General features: G+C 36.4%; 1 protein-coding gene across 3 annotated transcripts in view; it reads left to right on the plus strand.

Moving 5' to 3' along the window:
* Positions 1 to 1605: 1605 nt before the first annotated feature.
* Positions 1606 to 17554, plus strand: part of CHRDL1 (chordin like 1) — a 121840-nt gene continuing 105891 nt past the window's right edge. For all 3 annotated transcript variants that reach the window (XM_017865629.1, XM_017865631.1, XM_017865630.1), the window contains exon 1: positions 1606 to 1682. In XM_017865629.1, coding sequence (XP_017721118.1) covers positions 1607 to 1682 — 76 coding nt within the window. In that variant the 5' untranslated portion in view covers position 1606. The remainder of the gene's footprint in view (positions 1683 to 17554) is intronic.

Raw genomic sequence — 17554 nt, forward strand, 5'->3', positions numbered from 1 at the left:
TCTTGCATTTGGAAAATAATACACTTTTTATAATGTCTTTGAAAATGTGGCTATAATCTGTAGCAATTGTGATTTAGCCCAAATGTGGCCGTGCCATTATTCNTTCGAGGCTTGGGGAATAAACTTATTAGAGTAGGCTCAGGAAGAACCTCACTGAGGTGGGTAGCTGTGTTAAATTGTTAATGAAAATATTTTGTTTCAAAGAAACGTGGTAGCCCTCAAGGGACAGTGACATTCTGAGTGATTGAAAGTGGGCCACAAACTCACAGAGGGGCCAAGACATCAGAACTCAGGCCTTTGGGTGGGTAGGAACATGTCCTAAAGAGAATTTGGTTCTTTAAGGAGCAGGGAGGAGGTAAAGAAAGAAGGCAGACAGTGCTGCAAATTTTGCCTGATAGCACAAATTACTCTATCATCAGTTCTTCCTTGGTTATGCATTCATAATTTGAAACCGTGGATTTTGAATGACCCAGGCAACTTCATAGCATTTAAATAGGAGCTGTGCATCTACTTCAGAGCCCAAACATATTCAGCTCTCCAAAATGATCGCTTTGCATTCCTTCAAGTTCTTTATGTGCAATATTTAGTTTGGACTCTCTGGAAAGATCAATGAGTTCATTTCCCATTCAGATTGAATCCGGTGTTTTAGAACATTTCAATATTTTCAGATCACCCATTGGAAGAATTTTGCAAACACTGTGGAAATGACCCGTGACTAGATATGAACTACTGCAAACTTTCTGTGTTCCAAGGTTCAAAAGGTTTAAGATTTCTACTCCTTGTACTGGGAATGCCAATCTCATGTTTTGAAGAACTGTAGTTGCTTTAGTGGTTTTTTGCATGGTGGTGCAAGGTAAACAAATTATGTATTTAATTTGCCCAATTTCCCCAAAATGGCCCATTTGAAATCTCCATTTTACAGTGGACTTCATGGGGAGGAATATGTCTGAAACATTTTAAGCAATAAAACTTTTCAGGTGTTTAATTGCATCCATTTGCTAATTACATCTGTCTTTTCCAACATTAGTTGCCAAACCAAAGATCCTTGTAGATCTCATAGAGGACAGAGAAGAAACTGATCAATTTGTACTTCATTCCTAAAGGATTAATGGTAAAAGTAGTCTTGAAGCTAAGATTAGTTAACTTTCATTTCAGAAATTGCTTGGTTTCATGCCTGTTACTTTTACCTTGTTTGCTAAAATAACCGCTTTTGCAAACTAAAGTTTCCCTTTTCTCCCAAAAAAATTTCTTGAGAAATCAACTTTAATTCCCTTAGAAAGGAAGATTTCAAAATTTATTTTCATTTTCCTATGACTTGCCTGTAAGGACTTAGCCTCAGCTTTGGATAGGAATGCACCCTCTTTCACTTGAATTTTCGCCCACAAGCTTTGCAAGACAGGAGAGGCAAGTCCTTTATCTTGTGCAGGCAAACAATACTTACACTTATGTAAATTCTCTGGCATTTTTTTTTCTAGAAGGTTAGAAGCCTGAGCATCAGTGACCTCTATCAGTTCCAGATCTGTGTTAAGTCTTTTTTCTGCTTTCTTCCCAACAGCTTGAAGGTTCTGTCACCTTTTGCAGTGGCCCAAATGAGTAAAAGTGGAAAATGGGAGGCATGAAATACATCTTTTCCTTGTTGTTCTTTCTTTTCCTAGAAGAAGGCAAAACAGAGCAAGTAAAACGTAAGTGTCTTGCATTTGGAAAATAATACACTTTTATAATGTCTTTGAAAATGTGGCTATAATCTGTAGCAATTGTGATTTAGCCCAAATGTGGCCGTGCCATTATTCTAAGAGAAGAAAGTGAATGTTACTGGTTTATGCATGAATTGATAAAAGAATGAGAGCTTTGAATCAGGCCAACTAAATTTGGGGCTGTTTTTCTGATTATCATGTAGTCTTTGTCTCATAGAACATATGACACATTAGCTTATTTTCTCTTTCCTGTTGTAAACTATACAAATCTCATTACATTTTACGTAACTCTAGAAATATCTGACAGATGAGCTGGAATTTTCCCAAATTTCAGACTCTTCAGCAAAGGCTTTCAGTTTATGAAAATAATGACACAGAAAAGAAAAAAGAAAAGAAAAGAAAAGCAGTCTCTGCCTATTCCCTTATGCTGAAAATGAGGAAGGACGAAACCTTCCTATGAACTGGGCTCAGATGAAAAATCCTTTGAGGAAATTGAGATTCCAGGGACCGTTAGCAAATTGGATGCCATTTATTGAAAAGAACATCCCTGCAAAGCCAGGGAATATTTCTAGAAAGTCAGCGATCCGTGTAATGGGCTAACACATTGGAGAAAGCAGAGAGTGGCAGGAAGTGGGGGCGGGGGGGATAATTAACCCTCTTTGCTGCCACGTTTAGGAGATTTATGAGTAACTGTCGACATCTCCGTTCTTGCTGCCTTTGCACAGTGTGGGTCTTACCTTCTTTGGGCCACTTGCAGCCACCTCTGAGGTAGATACTTGCTCTAAATTTGAAGGAAAAGCCTAAGCTCTAGTTCTCCTTTTTGACAGCATCAAAAGAAGCACAAAGTGGAATTGGTCCAAGAGGGGCATTCTCTGCTCCACTGAACTTATTCATGAGAAGGAGCTGTGAAAATATTCATGGTAGGAACTGAAGCAGCATCTGAAGCCCATCACTTAAACCTTTATCTCTTTTATCACATAAGTTAAATAGATCAGGCAGAAGGCTTGCTGACAAGGAGAACAGTGCCAAGCGTATTCCATCCTTAAGTGTGTTTCTGTCCCACTACAATTTTCATAGTAAATGTCGTCTTCTTCCTGGGAGAAGTAGTGTTTAATAGTGTTTTTGATTGGGCTTTTGAGCATGAGCGGTCTACAGTGATATCTAGTATGATTGGGACACAAAAGGAAGTTTAGTGGGGCATGATCTCAGCAAGGAAGCTTGGATCAGCCTTTGCTCTTGTATCCCTCAAATTGCATCCTTCTTCTACCACTTGAATATGGTTCATCTCAGAATCCTCCTCTTCTAGAAGCCCTCCTTGATTTAAGTGGATGTGACAGAAGCATCCATGCATTGTCAGCTTAGCTCACAGTTAGCTGGGCTTAGGGATGAAAAATTACTCAATAAGTACAATGTACATTATTTGGGTGATGGTTACACTAAAAGTCCAGACTTTATATCCATGTAACAATATATCCATGTAACAAAACTGCACTTGTACCCCTTAAATTTATACAAAAAAATCTTCCTGTCTTAGAGAGAAACTTCCCTTATAGCCTGTTAATGATGACCTCATGGGGAAAGCTTGTAACTCTCAGAAGACCATCTCTTATGGAAAGCCTTTCATATTTATGAAGAATTGAATAATATTATCCATGAAACTTAGACAAAGAAAGATGTGACTTAAAAAAAAATTACAAACCCAAATCTACTACTTTCTAATATTTCCTTGTGCTGATGAATTTGTTCCAAGCCCTTTTGATATTCAATTGGTGCCAAATTGATTATATAACAGATGGCCTAGGGCACCAGATCTGGTCCAGTGTTTCAGGCTTATTGTCAGATGATGAGGCTAAGGTCATGGTCCTTCCCTTAATGAGCCACTGAGCATCATTATTTGTGTCCACGCCCAAGCTAACTGTTCTGAAGACATGCAAAATCATCTCTGCTAAAGAGAAAACCTCAAAGCACATGTCCTATGTATGTTGCCTTGATATATACATGCACATACACAAACACACACAATATGCATGCACAGAGATTTATATTGCAGCTCTAACAGTGAGAAGTTAGAAGCAGTGGAAATGTCAGTTCATAGATAAATAGTTACAAAAATGATCCAGGTAACGTAATGTAATGCTACCATTAAAAACACTGTTTATTGAAAATTTGGCGGCCCTGAGAAATGCTTGTTAACTTATTTTTAAGTTTCTTAAATTATAAAATTAATGTGTATGCTTATTATGCAAAACAACATGAAAGCATCTGAGCTTCATATGGAACATGTATCCCTAAACTCCCATTCCACTCTCCTGGGATAACCATTGTTAGTGGTTTGCTGTGTGTTCTTCCAAACTACTTTCTTTGTTTTATAAAATTATACATACATGTCTGTACAAGTTTTGTTTTACAAAATAGGATATTGTATACACTTTTCTGTGACTTGTTTTGCTCAATAATGTGTGTAGACATCCTTCCATGTCAATACATTGCAATATAATAGTGCCGTATTCGTTCTAATGCCTGCATAGTTTACAGTGGCATAAGTTTGCATTGGGTTGTTTAACTAGTCTATATTTGTAGATACTGAGGTTGTTTCCGGTTTTTGCTGTTAAAAGTAAGGCATTTATCTTTAGGCACTTATTCAAGTATTTGTGAGAAATAGTCGAAGTGCATGGTCAGTTTTAATCTTGATAAGTACTGCCAAGTTGCCCTTCATATAAGTTGTATTAATTTATGCTCCTACCATCTATGTATGAAAGTACATTTCTAATTCCTTCACCAAGATTATAATCAATCTTTGTATTTCGGGGCCATTTTAATAGGACAAATAATCTGTCAGTTTTCTTGGTACTTTTCTGTTTCTACAGCATCTTTTCAATTATGTATTAGTTCAATTTTATTTCTTCAGTGTATTGTCTATTTTTTAGTTCGGTTGCTTGTGATATTTATTTGTTAAAACTTATTAANGTTTTAATCTTGATAAGTACTGCCAAGTTGCCCTTCATATAAGTTGTATTAATTTATGCTCCTACCATCTATGTATGAAAGTACATTTCTAATTCCTTCACCAAGATTATAATCAATCTTTGTATTTCGGGGCCATTTTAATAGGACAAATAATCTGTCAGTTTTTCTTGGTACTTTTCTGTTTCTACAGCATCTTTTCAATTATGTATTAGTTCAATTTTATTTCTTCAGTGTATTGTCTATTTTTTAGTTCGGTTGCTTGTGATATTTATTTGTTAAAAACTTATTAACCTTTTATATTTTAAATATTTTTTTGATATGCCACTTGTTTTAATTTTTAAGTTGTATCTTTCCCATATAGAAGTTTTAAAATTTTATGTAGTCAGACCTGTCATTCATTTTCTGTATGGCTTCTGGATTTCTTATTTCTAGGAAGGTCTTTCTCGCCCTATATTTTTATATTTTCTTCTACTGCTGCCATAATTTTATGTTTTACCCATAGTTCTCTATTCCATCTGAAATTTATATTCCCGTATGGTATGCAATGGGGAACTAATTTTTTTTAAATCTCCGGATGGTAGGTTTATGAATGTTATTTTTGCTCACTTTTATGCTTCTGTCTATTCCAAAATTTCCACAATTGGCAAGTTTCACTTTTAAAACAGGAGAAAAGCTCTTTTTAAAGTAAAAGTACATCTTATTTCCCATATTTTTACTGTGCAATTCTAGAGACACGTTGGTATGGGAGTAGAAGAAGAAATAGAGGGGTTTTCTAAAATTAAAAAGGAAAGCAACTGGAAAAACTTCAGAAAATGGGTAAGAGTAGGTATGGGTCATAAACTCTTCATGTCTCTCCTTGTCTGACACCATTTTACCAAAAGAAGGCAAAGATTTTTATCTTGCAGGAGCTGGTTAGAATATAAGCTTTTAGGTCAAGAATTGTGCTTTGTAGCCTGTTTGCTCTCCTATTTGGGGCATCAGGGTGGAATGACGGGGGATGCCATTATGATCAAAGATGCTCACTCAATTGATTCAGAAATCTGAAGATGTGGAAAAAATGCTTTGTTTGTGGAAAGCTCATCACAAGGAATGGTGAAGGTGGGTGCTGCCACTTGCTGGTAGCTAATTAGCCATAGTTACAATTTCTCTTATAAGAGGCAAGACAGGCTCAGGAAACCCGAAAATACTGATAGTGCATTGCAATTGGTGAATGAGCCATTTGTTGCTTACATAAAAGTTTGTTACTGTTCAGCATCAGCAAGGTTTGAGGTCTTTAGCTGGGAAAAGGTCCTTCTGTATAACTCCATTATGCTCTGTTGTTAAAGTTGTAGTCAATGAGGCCAGGAAACTCTTTTGAAGTTCAAAGGAGCGTAACATTCACAGCATAATATTCATGCAAATATGCGACAAATGGGCTGAAGAGTTTGCCCCTTTGGCAGATCTAACTTAGGTAATGAACTATTGATCAAAGTGAGGTTGAAGAATTCAGTTGTTAAGAATATTCAATTATGTATTTCTAATAGACCAGCCTGTGCCAAGTCTGGCAAAGGTTCTGGAGAGAGAAATTGTTCATGTATTTCATGGAGTCCACTCCTGCTTTACAAAGTGAGTTAACTGGATCTTCAAGGAACCAGATTGTCACTTATTTTTCTCCTCAAGAGAAAAGCTTCCAACATTCAGATTTGGCTAAAACTGGGGCTCTGGACTTCTCAGGAAAGGCAAGCTACCAAAACATTGAAGGAAAGGAAGAAGATACTTAGAAAGTTTGAAACATGTGAAGTCCACTTAGAACTTCTCTGTCTATTGTGAGAGCCAGCCAGGAAGGTGTGGGTTTTCCTGCTCCAGATTCCCCCTTGGACATTTGAGGTGATTGTTGAACAAGCAAATGAGTGGACCTATTCACATCTCAGAAGTTTAATTAAGTGGAAGTAGAAGAAAGGAATACTTAAAATTAGATAGCTTAATGTTTTTCAAAGTATACTCTTAATTATTTTTTATTTTGGTGAGGGGGCAGTAGGTTTTGTAATGGAGGCTCTGTAGTTAGCCTAGATCCAATCCCCAGCTCCTTGACTTACTTATGTACCTTGGGAATGTTACCTAACCTCTCCAGCTTTAGCTTTCTTATCAGTACAGTGGGGGAAATAATAGCATAATGAGCGTGAGCGTTGTCATTTGAAGAAGAAACGAGATTGTGTACACCAAGTGCTCTGCATAGTGGCTGACACATAGTAAGTTTTTCGTAAGTGGTTGCTATTAGAGCAACTCTCTTACAAGTCAAAGATATTATCCCCTTAATTTTAAGGTGAGAAACTTGAAACTCGATGAGGTCAAGTGACTTTGTACAAGGACAAGCAGAAAGGCCCAGCCAGAGCTAGAACCAAAACCCAGGTCTCCAAATTAAGTGTTCTGTTCACTATACCTATCTGCCTCCTGGAATTCTTTGAGAAAGTCAGTTCATTGTCTTGAATAGAAGCCGAGTCCTTTATACATGGCAGCCACTTAATACATAAGGGATGACCCAAGTAAATAAATGAAGATTTTCTATCCAAATTCCTAAGAGGGGTAGTATACTATTTGGGAGTTAAAAGACTGAGACAAGGATAAAAAAATTTTCAGGAACCTACATTAGCTAAATCAAAGGAAAGTTGTGAGGAAGGTTAAAAGTATGTGCCTCTATGTCTATGCTTCTTATATTTCCCTGACTTCTCAGTAGGATTGGAATGTCTTCATAGTTTAATGGAACGAGGACTATGCTTAAAGTCAAGAGACCTGGTTTCTGGTCAGTCTTCCATTGTTTGCCGTGTGGTATTGGTTGAGTCATTCATGTTCTTTGAAGTAAAGATTCACTACTTACAAATTGAAAGGAATTCTTGTCTTCTGTACTGAAAACTAAAGAATAGTATAGGGGCTGGGGAGGTGGAACAAGCGAAACAAAGGCCCTGGTTTTGTGCACTTGGAGCAAACCATATGGATGTTTAATATTGTCACAAGGTAATTGCAAAGAATATTTTATCCATTTAAGATTTGTAGCCTGTCCGCTTCTAGAAAGATTAGATACACATTAGAGATGAAAGAATAGGAGCAAGATAATGTTTTTAAAGATGAAATAAAATAGAGGCCATCTGAAGATAATAGATGTTTTCAACATTTGATTTAGTAGATTATAGCATTTATAATGTAAATTTGGCTTATGCCTCCCAAAAGAATGAAAAGAGAAACTTTGGGTTTGTTGTCAAGAGAAAGTTTACAGTTTCATCTACAGAGATTATTCCCACCTCTAACCCACTCAAGCAGTATTGATCATGGGATGTTTGAATAAGGTACATTCTGAGTAATCTTGGTTTCAGAGAAAAAAGAATTGTCTGTTTGGCATTTCTTTACTGACCCTCTGTAAAGGAAGAAGGCAAATATTATAATTCAATAAAGGACTTTCTATAAGCGTAAGGAAATGCATTCCAGGTACTCTCCCTTTGAATGATCTAAATTGGAGGATAGAACATGGAAATGTTAAATAGATGTTTAACACGTCTACTAGACTGGATTGTCAATTATCAGATGCCCTAAGCAAGCTTTCTATTAACATGATTTGTTTCTGATTTTAAAATAGATGCTCATTGTTAAACATTCAAAAGGTGCATAAAAGTATAAGGAAAACAAAAATGAGCAGTAATCACAATGTGTATGGATAACCATAGTTAATTGATATATATACTTGTAGTCTTTTATTCTAAGCTCAGTTATACAAACATATTAGTTTACAAAACTGAAGCACTTTTTAAACAGGATGGATCAGGGTTTGTTTATTTATTTATATAAATTTAGGGGGTACAAATGCGGTTTTGTTACAAGGATATTTTGCGTAGTGGTGAAGTCTGAGCTTTCAGTGTAGCCATCACCTGAATTGTGTACATTGTATCCAACAGGTAATTCCTCATTCCCCACACTTCTACCTCCCACCTTTCCACATCTCCAGTGTCTATTTTTTCCAAAATGTGTGTCCATATATACACATTATTTAGCTTCCACTTGTAAGTGAGAACATGCAGTATTTGGCTTTTTGTTTTTGAGTTTTTTCACTTAAGGTCAATTCACAATGGGAGTCTCTAAAATGCACCTGTAGTGAAGAGATATCCCATGATGTCTGTAAGTGAAAGCTGAGTGGTTTAGATACCAGTTGCAGGATATACATATTTGATTCTATTATGAAAAGTTCAAGAGCTCAACTTTTATTCTTTACCAAAGGGAACAAAAGTATTCCTGATCAAACAGAAAGTCTCCCTTCACAGAGATTTGCACCGCTAAAGTGCTGATAGGAAGAACAATTTGGTTTTTTGAACAGACATTTTTATTTTTGCCCAAAGTCCTAAGTCATATGACATGGAAGAGATGATATTTGTCTGAAAAAAATATTAAGGTCAGATTTCACCAGCTTAGCAGCGTTTCTGTAAAAGGATCTCCTTTCGATGGGTTTGCCCACCTGCTAATAGGAAAGTGAAATAACCACAAAGCAAGTAGTGAGAGGGCCATGCTGTGGGAGGCCCAGGCAGGTGAATCACAAGGTCAGGAGTTCGAGACCAGCCTGGCCAACATGATGAAACCTCGTCTCTACTAAAAGTACAAAAACAATTAGCTGGGCGTAGTGGCGGGCGCCTGTAATCTCGGGAGGTTGAGGCAGGAGAATCACTTGAACCCAGCAGGCGGAGGTTGCAGTGAGCCGAGATTGTGCCTCTGCACTCTAGCGGGTGACAGAGCAAGACTCCATCTCAAACAAAAAAACATAACATACTCAATACATAATTTTGGGCAGGTGATCCAGCAAGAAGGAAAAATATAATAATTACTTTCTGAATGAAGGAAAACGCTTGCATATCACAGGATGGGAATTTTGCTTCTTCATTACTTTCTTTTCTCTGGTGTCCCCGCAGACTGGAATGAAGTCCTTAAAGCCTGAGAAAATCATGACACAGAGCTTTCAAACTCTAGAATCCAATTGATCAAAGAAAATAGAAACGTTTTCCCCTTAACTACTATACTTGCCCCTTCTACATTCTGCTTCAAGGTTTGATAATGACAGAAGAGAAGCACTTATGCCTTTTATTTTTTCTTCACTCTTCTAAGTAGCCGTTTTAAGAAATAAATAATTTAAAAGAGTTTGTTTACTGATGTGTCCACCTCATATAAGTCGCAATACGCAGAAGACTTCATCTTTTTTTCCCACCGACACACTGTGTCCTATAATAGAATAAATATTATTGTCATACTTACATGACAATGGTGTCTATAGTAATAGCTCTTATCAAGAAACAGCTTCTTGGGAAATTTTTCTTGCTTTGGACTGGTGATGAAGTTACTGACCTTTGCCTAATCCCTGGGGAGCTGGTCAGTAATGACTGGCAACACATTGATGGCCTAGTGACCGACGTATCTGTTGTTTATTTGTCACTTTTGTCATAATTTGTTCCTATTAAGCAGGGGCCCCTAAAGTAGCAGAGAATAGACACCTCTAATTAGGGCAAGCTGATACATTTGGAAAAATAGCTGTGATGTTGCAGGTTGAACGGTCCATCTCACATGTTAGTTGGAATTCTTTGGTACCCAAATTCCTATTCTCAGACACCATTAAGTTAGCAGTAATCCATGCATCCTCACCAGTTTCCTATCTCCTCTGTTTATTGGCAAGTGATCACCTTAATTTTCTTGCCACGTATCACGCCTGGAACTGGCGAGGCATCCTTATTTCAGTAAAATGAGCAGATTTGTGCTTTTTGTTCCAAGATGATATACTGGAGTTTTACGTATTATTGATTATACTGCATAACTCATAAATTCTCTTCCTGGGTAATGTCAACAACTTTTGAAAATTTCAAATTTATAGCATGTACTCGAAATTGACTTTATCATAGTTCCTCAAATTTGGTGATTGCCAATGTGTTCATGGTTGAATTAGTATAATTGTGGCTAACCACTCAGTATTGACAACCATGCTCAAACACATGTCTTAAAAATTATGGTGTTCCAGCACTTTTGGAGGCGCGGTGGGCGGATCACCTGAGGTCGGGCGTGTGGCAGGCGCCTGTAACCCATCTACCTCGGGAGGCTGAGGCAGGAGATTGCATTGAACCCAGGAGGCAGAGGTTGGCAGTGAGTAAAGATCGTGCTATTCGCACTCAGCTGGGCAACAAGAGCAAAACTCCATCTCAAAAAAAAAACAAAAAAAAAATTGTAGTGTTTACTTTTTTGATGTGCTATATAAAATATGGAGTGTCAGTAATTGCAGAAGCATTGTTTAATAGCACCTACAATGGGCATTACTGTTCAGCTCCTTGTCCTGCCTTCAGTTTTCCTAAATTTGCTCCTTCCAGGGAGTGTAGGTTTCTGTTGGGTCGTTAATTAGCCAAATCCCATGTTGCACGAGATAATAAGACCAATACAGGGGGTTTGGGAATGAAATACCATTATGTTTTCATTTTAGATCAGGTTTCTATCAGCAATTTAGTGGTTTGAGTAAGAATTTGCATCCTCAAAAGCATAGTTTGGAAAGACACTGGTAATGTGGGGATAAATGCCACGTGAACAAATGAGGAAAGTGCTGTTTAGGTCTTAAGAGAATGAAAAATAACCTTTTAGCTGGGTAATCTTGTCCCTTCCCATCAAGATTTCCAAGCCCTTAAAAAACATGAGCACTAATATTTATACATTACGTATTGTCCACTGATATAAATACAAAATGCAAAATAGTCTTGCCAGCTGCACTATTTTATCTAGTCTTTGTTGGCGTATTTCATTTGACTTCAACTACAAACAACATTGATTTTTAAAAGGGATCAAAGCTGTGTTAAAAAGGTATAGTGGAAAGATAATTTGAGAAAAGGTTGTAAAGAATCATGTGAAGCTCTTTACTTCCAAGCTTCTAAAAACAGTGCACCTGCACCTTACCAACTAAGGGGGGGGGGGGGTGGGGGGGGGGGGGGGGGGGGTAAGCAGGAAAGGCAGAATTCCTGTAAAGTCCTTGGTTCTAAAGCTACAGATACAGGGTTTGGAATTATATTTCCATACCTTAATTAGTCATCGTCCAACTTGGGGCCGGTTACCAGACCTCTTGTGCCATTGATTCCTTAGTGGTAAAATGGGGCCAATAATTAGACCTACCTTGTAGGCAGTTGTAAGAATTTAGTGAATTCCCCAGATATGTAGCAACCCTTAGAACAGATCCCTGCCTCATAGGAAATGCCCAACAAATATAACTCTGTTTTTTATTTTTGGTTATCCCACCATTCCCTCATTTGGTTTATATTCTTTTTTGCAACTTGTGCCCTGGCTACTTTTTACAGGCTTATCATCTAGCGCTCCTAGCGCTTTTGACCAAATTAGGGGCAGGCAAATTCACGATGGTCGCTTTCAAACTTTGTCTAATTATACTCTTACGAGGCGAATTTCTGGAAGGCTGAATCCTATTGGCTGAAATCCACCTTATTCTTTGGGTATCTGTGGTTTTCCCGCACACTGGTGAACTCACATATATTGAAGTGAGTCCATTTCACTATATCCAGTGAAATAATCTATCTTAGACTTTTTAGAGAATAGATAGCAAGCTGCTAAAAGTTTACATATTAAGAATACCTTCCTCATGCAGCATCAATATATACCTGTCCCTTTTGGAAACAGGCTTTACTGGGCAAGTCCAGAATCCTTAAAGCAGTTTGGAAGAGAGTTTTAGAAACTGTGCCGAATGCGCTTGAAACCCACAATTTGTTCATAGCTTGTTTTATTTTAGTGCTTGCAGTAGTGCTTTTCAGTGGTGCCTTTATCTTTTTATTTCCCCTTCTTTCGTTTATCAAGTAAGAAGAAGGTAGGTTTTTCAACCCATGCAGAAGCATTACTAGCTCGATAGAAAAACTTATTCAGTTTTTCAATGTTTTAAAATAGCGAAATATTATGTCAATCTCTGATTGAGCTAATCCCAAGCAAGAAAAATACATTCAGAAATCAAACGCATAATATACAGGTTATAGCTTACTCTGCAATGTGGATTTAAATCTACAAAGTAACTTTTAGCTTACCTCCATTCGAGTTTTAGTTGCCCCAGACCCATGTAAGTATGAATATTTATGCTAGCCTAGTAATGCCATTTGAAGGAGCCACCTTGTAGGATTTGCTTCCACATGTATACTCAGATTCTTTCTGAAATGTTGAAATAAGTTGTATATGTGAAATGCAAATCACTTAAATGTTTGTCGGTGAGACTACACATTTATTGTACAGAAACAGTAACTCTCATCTCACTGAAATGGTAGAGAAAGATGCCTTATTTAGATGTTAGTCTTGGGAAATTCATAATCATCTCTCATCAGTTAAATATGCTGCAATTATTAACATATTTAAAATATTTCTTACCATGTCCTTGAATGTTGTGGAACAGAAGTTTAATTTGTGTCTATACCAAAAAAAAAGTATTGCTAAGACTTGACTGAAAAACACTCAAATTCTGCCTTAAAAGTATGTTCTGCTTTCTTTCAACTAATAAATATTTTGAGCACCTACTTTTAGCCCACAAATAGAGATTAATATAACAATGTTGACAATGATGATAGTATCATAAAAGGGGAAATAAAAATGGTTACTAAAATGAATATATATTCAACCTTGCTGACAAGAAAAAGAAAGAAATATTGGTTCAATTTTCCCTTACTTACCAAGTTGCCAAAACTTTAAACAGTCCATTGCTGGGCATTCTCACTCACTGCTAATGGGAAAGTAAATTACTGCAGCTTTTCTGGAAGGTAGTCTGGTAATGTAAATAAAAATTTTGAAAGTACTCAAAACATTTGACCCAAGAAATCTACTTCTAAGATTTTGCATTAAGAAAATACCTAATGTTGCAAACAGAACTTTATATATAAGGATCTTTGTCATAATTTATTTAATGGAAAGAAATGGAAACAATCCAATATTCCAAGATAGGGGATTGGTTAATAAATTATGGTTCAGCTGTGTATTGGTTTAGAACTATGTAATTAGTCATGAGGTATGGGGAAACTATTTAATGTCACAGGAATGTTCTGATATGTTAATTTATAATATAGTTTATAAAATGTATATAATGTATGCTGTTAATTTTGTAATAAAACATTTATACACATAACCCATGGGAAAAAAAAGATCAGAAAGAACTTCCTGTTTCCAGTCTGATACATAGTGATCTTGGAGGTTGATATTCCTGTTGTCACAAGAAAAAAAAACTGAATGAACTGAAAATCAACAATAGATGCAGTAAGATGGGAAATAGAAATAAAAGGTATACAGATTGGGAAGGAAAAAACAGCATTACCTTTGTTCATAGATGACATGTTTTTCTGCGTAGAAAATCCCAATGGATCAACAACAATGACAAACACACTCCTGTAACTAAGAAGTGATTATAGCAAGGTTGAAGTATACAAGGTTAATATAAAAGTCAATTGCTGTTCTGTCTACCAGCAATTAACAAGTGGAATTTGAAATAAAAAATACAATATTATTTCTATAAAGACTCCTTAAAATGAAACAGGTGTAAATCCAACAAGATATGTACAATATCTATATGATGAAAGCTATAAAACTCTGATGAAAGAAATAAAAAACAAAGTAGAATGGAGAGATACTCCATGTTTGTGGTTAGGAAGACTCGATATTGCCAAGATGTCAGTTTTTCCCAACTTGATGAATAGATTCAATACAATATCAGTAAAAATGCCAGCAAGTTATTTTGTGGATATCAACAAACAGACTCTAAAGTGTATATGGTAAGGCGAAACCCAGAACAGCCAACACAATATTAAAGAAGAACAAAGTCGTTACACAACTTCAAGACTTACTATTAAGCTATGGTAATCAAAGTTATGAGTCATTGGCAAAGTAATAGAAAAATAGATCAAGGGAATGTAATAGAGAGCCCAGAAATAGACCCAAATAAACATCATCAACTGATCTTTAACAAAGTAATTAAATGGAGAAAAACAGTCTTTTCAATAGGTAGTGCTGGAACAACTGGGCATCCACATCCAAAATATAAATAAATCTGGACATGGATTTCACACCCTTCACCAACATTTACTCAAAATGGAACACAAACATGAGTGTCAAATGCAAAACTAAAGAACTCTTAGAAGATAATATAAGAGAAAAATTTAGGTAACCTTGGATTTGGTAATGACTTAACTTTTTTAACTTTTAGTTTGGGTTCAGGGGTACATGTGCAGGTTTGTTAATACAGACAAATGTGTGTCACGGGGGGTTGGTGTACAGACAATTTTATCCCCCAAATACTAAGCATAGTACTCAGTAGGTATTTTATCTAATCCTCTCTCTCCCGCCTTCATGCTTCAAGTAGGTCCTAGCGTCTGTTGTTACCCTCTTTTTGCCCATTGGTTCTCATTATGTAGCTCTCACTTATAAGTGAGAACATGCAGTATTTGGTTTTGTGTTCCTGCATTAGTTTGCTAAGGATAATGGCCTTCAGCTCCATCCATGTTCTTTCAAAGGACATGACCTCATTCTTTTTTATAGCCTCATAGTATTCCATTTGTGTGTATGTGCACATTTTATTTATCCAGTCTACTGTTGATGGACATTCAGGTTGATTCCATGTCATTGGTATTGTGAATAGTGTTGCAGTGAACATATGCACGCGTGTGTCTTTATGGTAGAATGATTTATATTCCTTTGGGTGTATACCCAATAATGGGATTGTTTGGTCAAATGGTAGTTCTGTTTTTAGGTCTTTGAGGAATCACCACACTGCTTTCCACAATGGTTGAACTATTTTACATTCTCTCCAGCAGTGCAGCAGTGTATAACCTTCCCTTTTCTCCATAACCTTGCCAGCATCTGTTATTTTTTGACTTTTTAGTAATAGCCATTCTGATGGGTGTGAGATGGTATCTAATGATGAGTTTGATTTGCATTTCTCTAATGATCAGTGATACTGAGCATATTTTCATGTGCTTGTTGACTACGTGTGTGTCTTTTGAAAAGTGTCTGTTCGTGTCCTTTGTCTACTTTTTAATGAGGTTATTTATTTTTTACTTATAAGTTTGTTTAAGTTGCTTACAGATTCTTGATATTAGACCTTCATCAGATGCATAGTTTGCAAATATTTTCTCCCATTCTGTAGGCTGTTTACTCTGCGGATGCTTTCTTTTGCTGTGCAGATGCTCTTTAGTTAGATTAGATTCCACTTGTCAATTTTTACTTTTGTTGCAGTTGCTTCTGGCATCTTTGTCATGAAATCTTTGCCAGTTCCTTCTTCTAGAATGGCATTTCCTAGGTTATCTTCCAGGGTTTTTATGGTTTTAGGTTTTACATTTAAGTCTTTAACCCATCTTGAGTTGACTTTTTGTATGTGGTTTAAGGAAGGGGTCTAGTTTCAATCTTCTGCATATGGCAAGCCAGTTATCCTAACACCACGTATTGAATAGGGATTCCTTTCTGCATTGCTTGTTTTTGTTGACTTTGTTGAAGATCAGATGGTTGTAGGTATGTGACATTATTTCTGGGCTCCTTATTCTGTTCCAGGCGATTACTTTTTAGATACAACACCAAAGGTTCTATCCAAGAAAGAAAGAGTTGATAAATTTGACTTCGTGAAAATTAAAAATTTCTGCTCTGCAAACGACACTGTCAAGAAAATAAAAAAACACAGACTAGGAAAAATATTTGCAAGGGACATATCTGATAAAGGACTGTTATCCAAAATATACAAAGAACTCTTAAAACTCAACAATAAGAACACAAACAGCTCTATTTAAAAATGGACCAGAGACCTTAGCAGACACCTCACCCAAGAATGTATACAGATGACAAATAAGCTTATGAAAAGATGTTCCACATCATATGTCATCAGGGAAATGCAAATTAAAATAAGAGTGAGATACCACTACACACCTATTATTATAGAATTGCCAAAATCCAGAACACTGACAACACCAAATGCTGGTGAGGATGTGGAGCAACAGGAATTTTCAATCATTGCTGATGAGAATACAAAATGGTACAGCCACTTTGGATGACTGTTTGGAAGTTTCTTACAAAACTAAACTAAACATACTTTTACCATATGATCCAGCAGTTTCACTCCTTGATATTTACATCCCAAATTTTAAAATGTATGTCTCACAAAAACCTGCACATAGATGTTTATAACAGCTTTATTTGTAATTACCAAAACTTGGAAGCAGCCAATATGTCCTTCAGTAGGTGAATGGATGAATAAACTTTGGTAAATGCAAGCAGTAGAATATTACTCAGCACCGAAAAGAAATGAGCTATCAAGCTGTGAAGAAACATGGAGGAAATGTAAATGCATATTACTAAGTGAAAGAAGTCAATCTGAAAAGGCTACGTACTGTATGATTGCAACTATATGACATTCTGGAATAGGTAAAACTATGGAGACAATGAAAAGATCAGTGGTTGACAGGGGTTAGGGAAGAGAGAGGAATGAATAGACAGAACACAGAATATTTTTAGGGTAGTAAAATTGTTCTTTTTGGTACTATAATAGTGGATACATGTCATTATATATTTGTCCAAACCCATAGAATGTACAATACCAAAGGTGAACCTTAATGTAAATTGTGGACTTTGAGTGATAATGATGTGTCAGTGTAGGTTCGTTAGTGGAAACAGTTGTACCTCTCTGGCAGGGGATATTGATAATTGGGGACACTATGCTTGTGTGGCAGTGGTAACAGGTGGTATATGGGAAATCTCTGTACCTTCCTCCCAATTCTGTGAACATAAGACAGCTCTAAAACATTAAGTGTTAATTTAACATATAAAAATACATAAATACATTTAAAGTATTTATACAATATTTTCCCACCCCCCACAGTTTATGGCTACATCAAATTTCT

Source organism: Rhinopithecus bieti, unplaced genomic scaffold (assembly GCF_001698545.2).
Source record: "Rhinopithecus bieti isolate Rb0 unplaced genomic scaffold, ASM169854v2 scaffold_81483, whole genome shotgun sequence".
NCBI classification, from domain to species: Eukaryota; Metazoa; Chordata; class Mammalia; order Primates; family Cercopithecidae; genus Rhinopithecus; species Rhinopithecus bieti.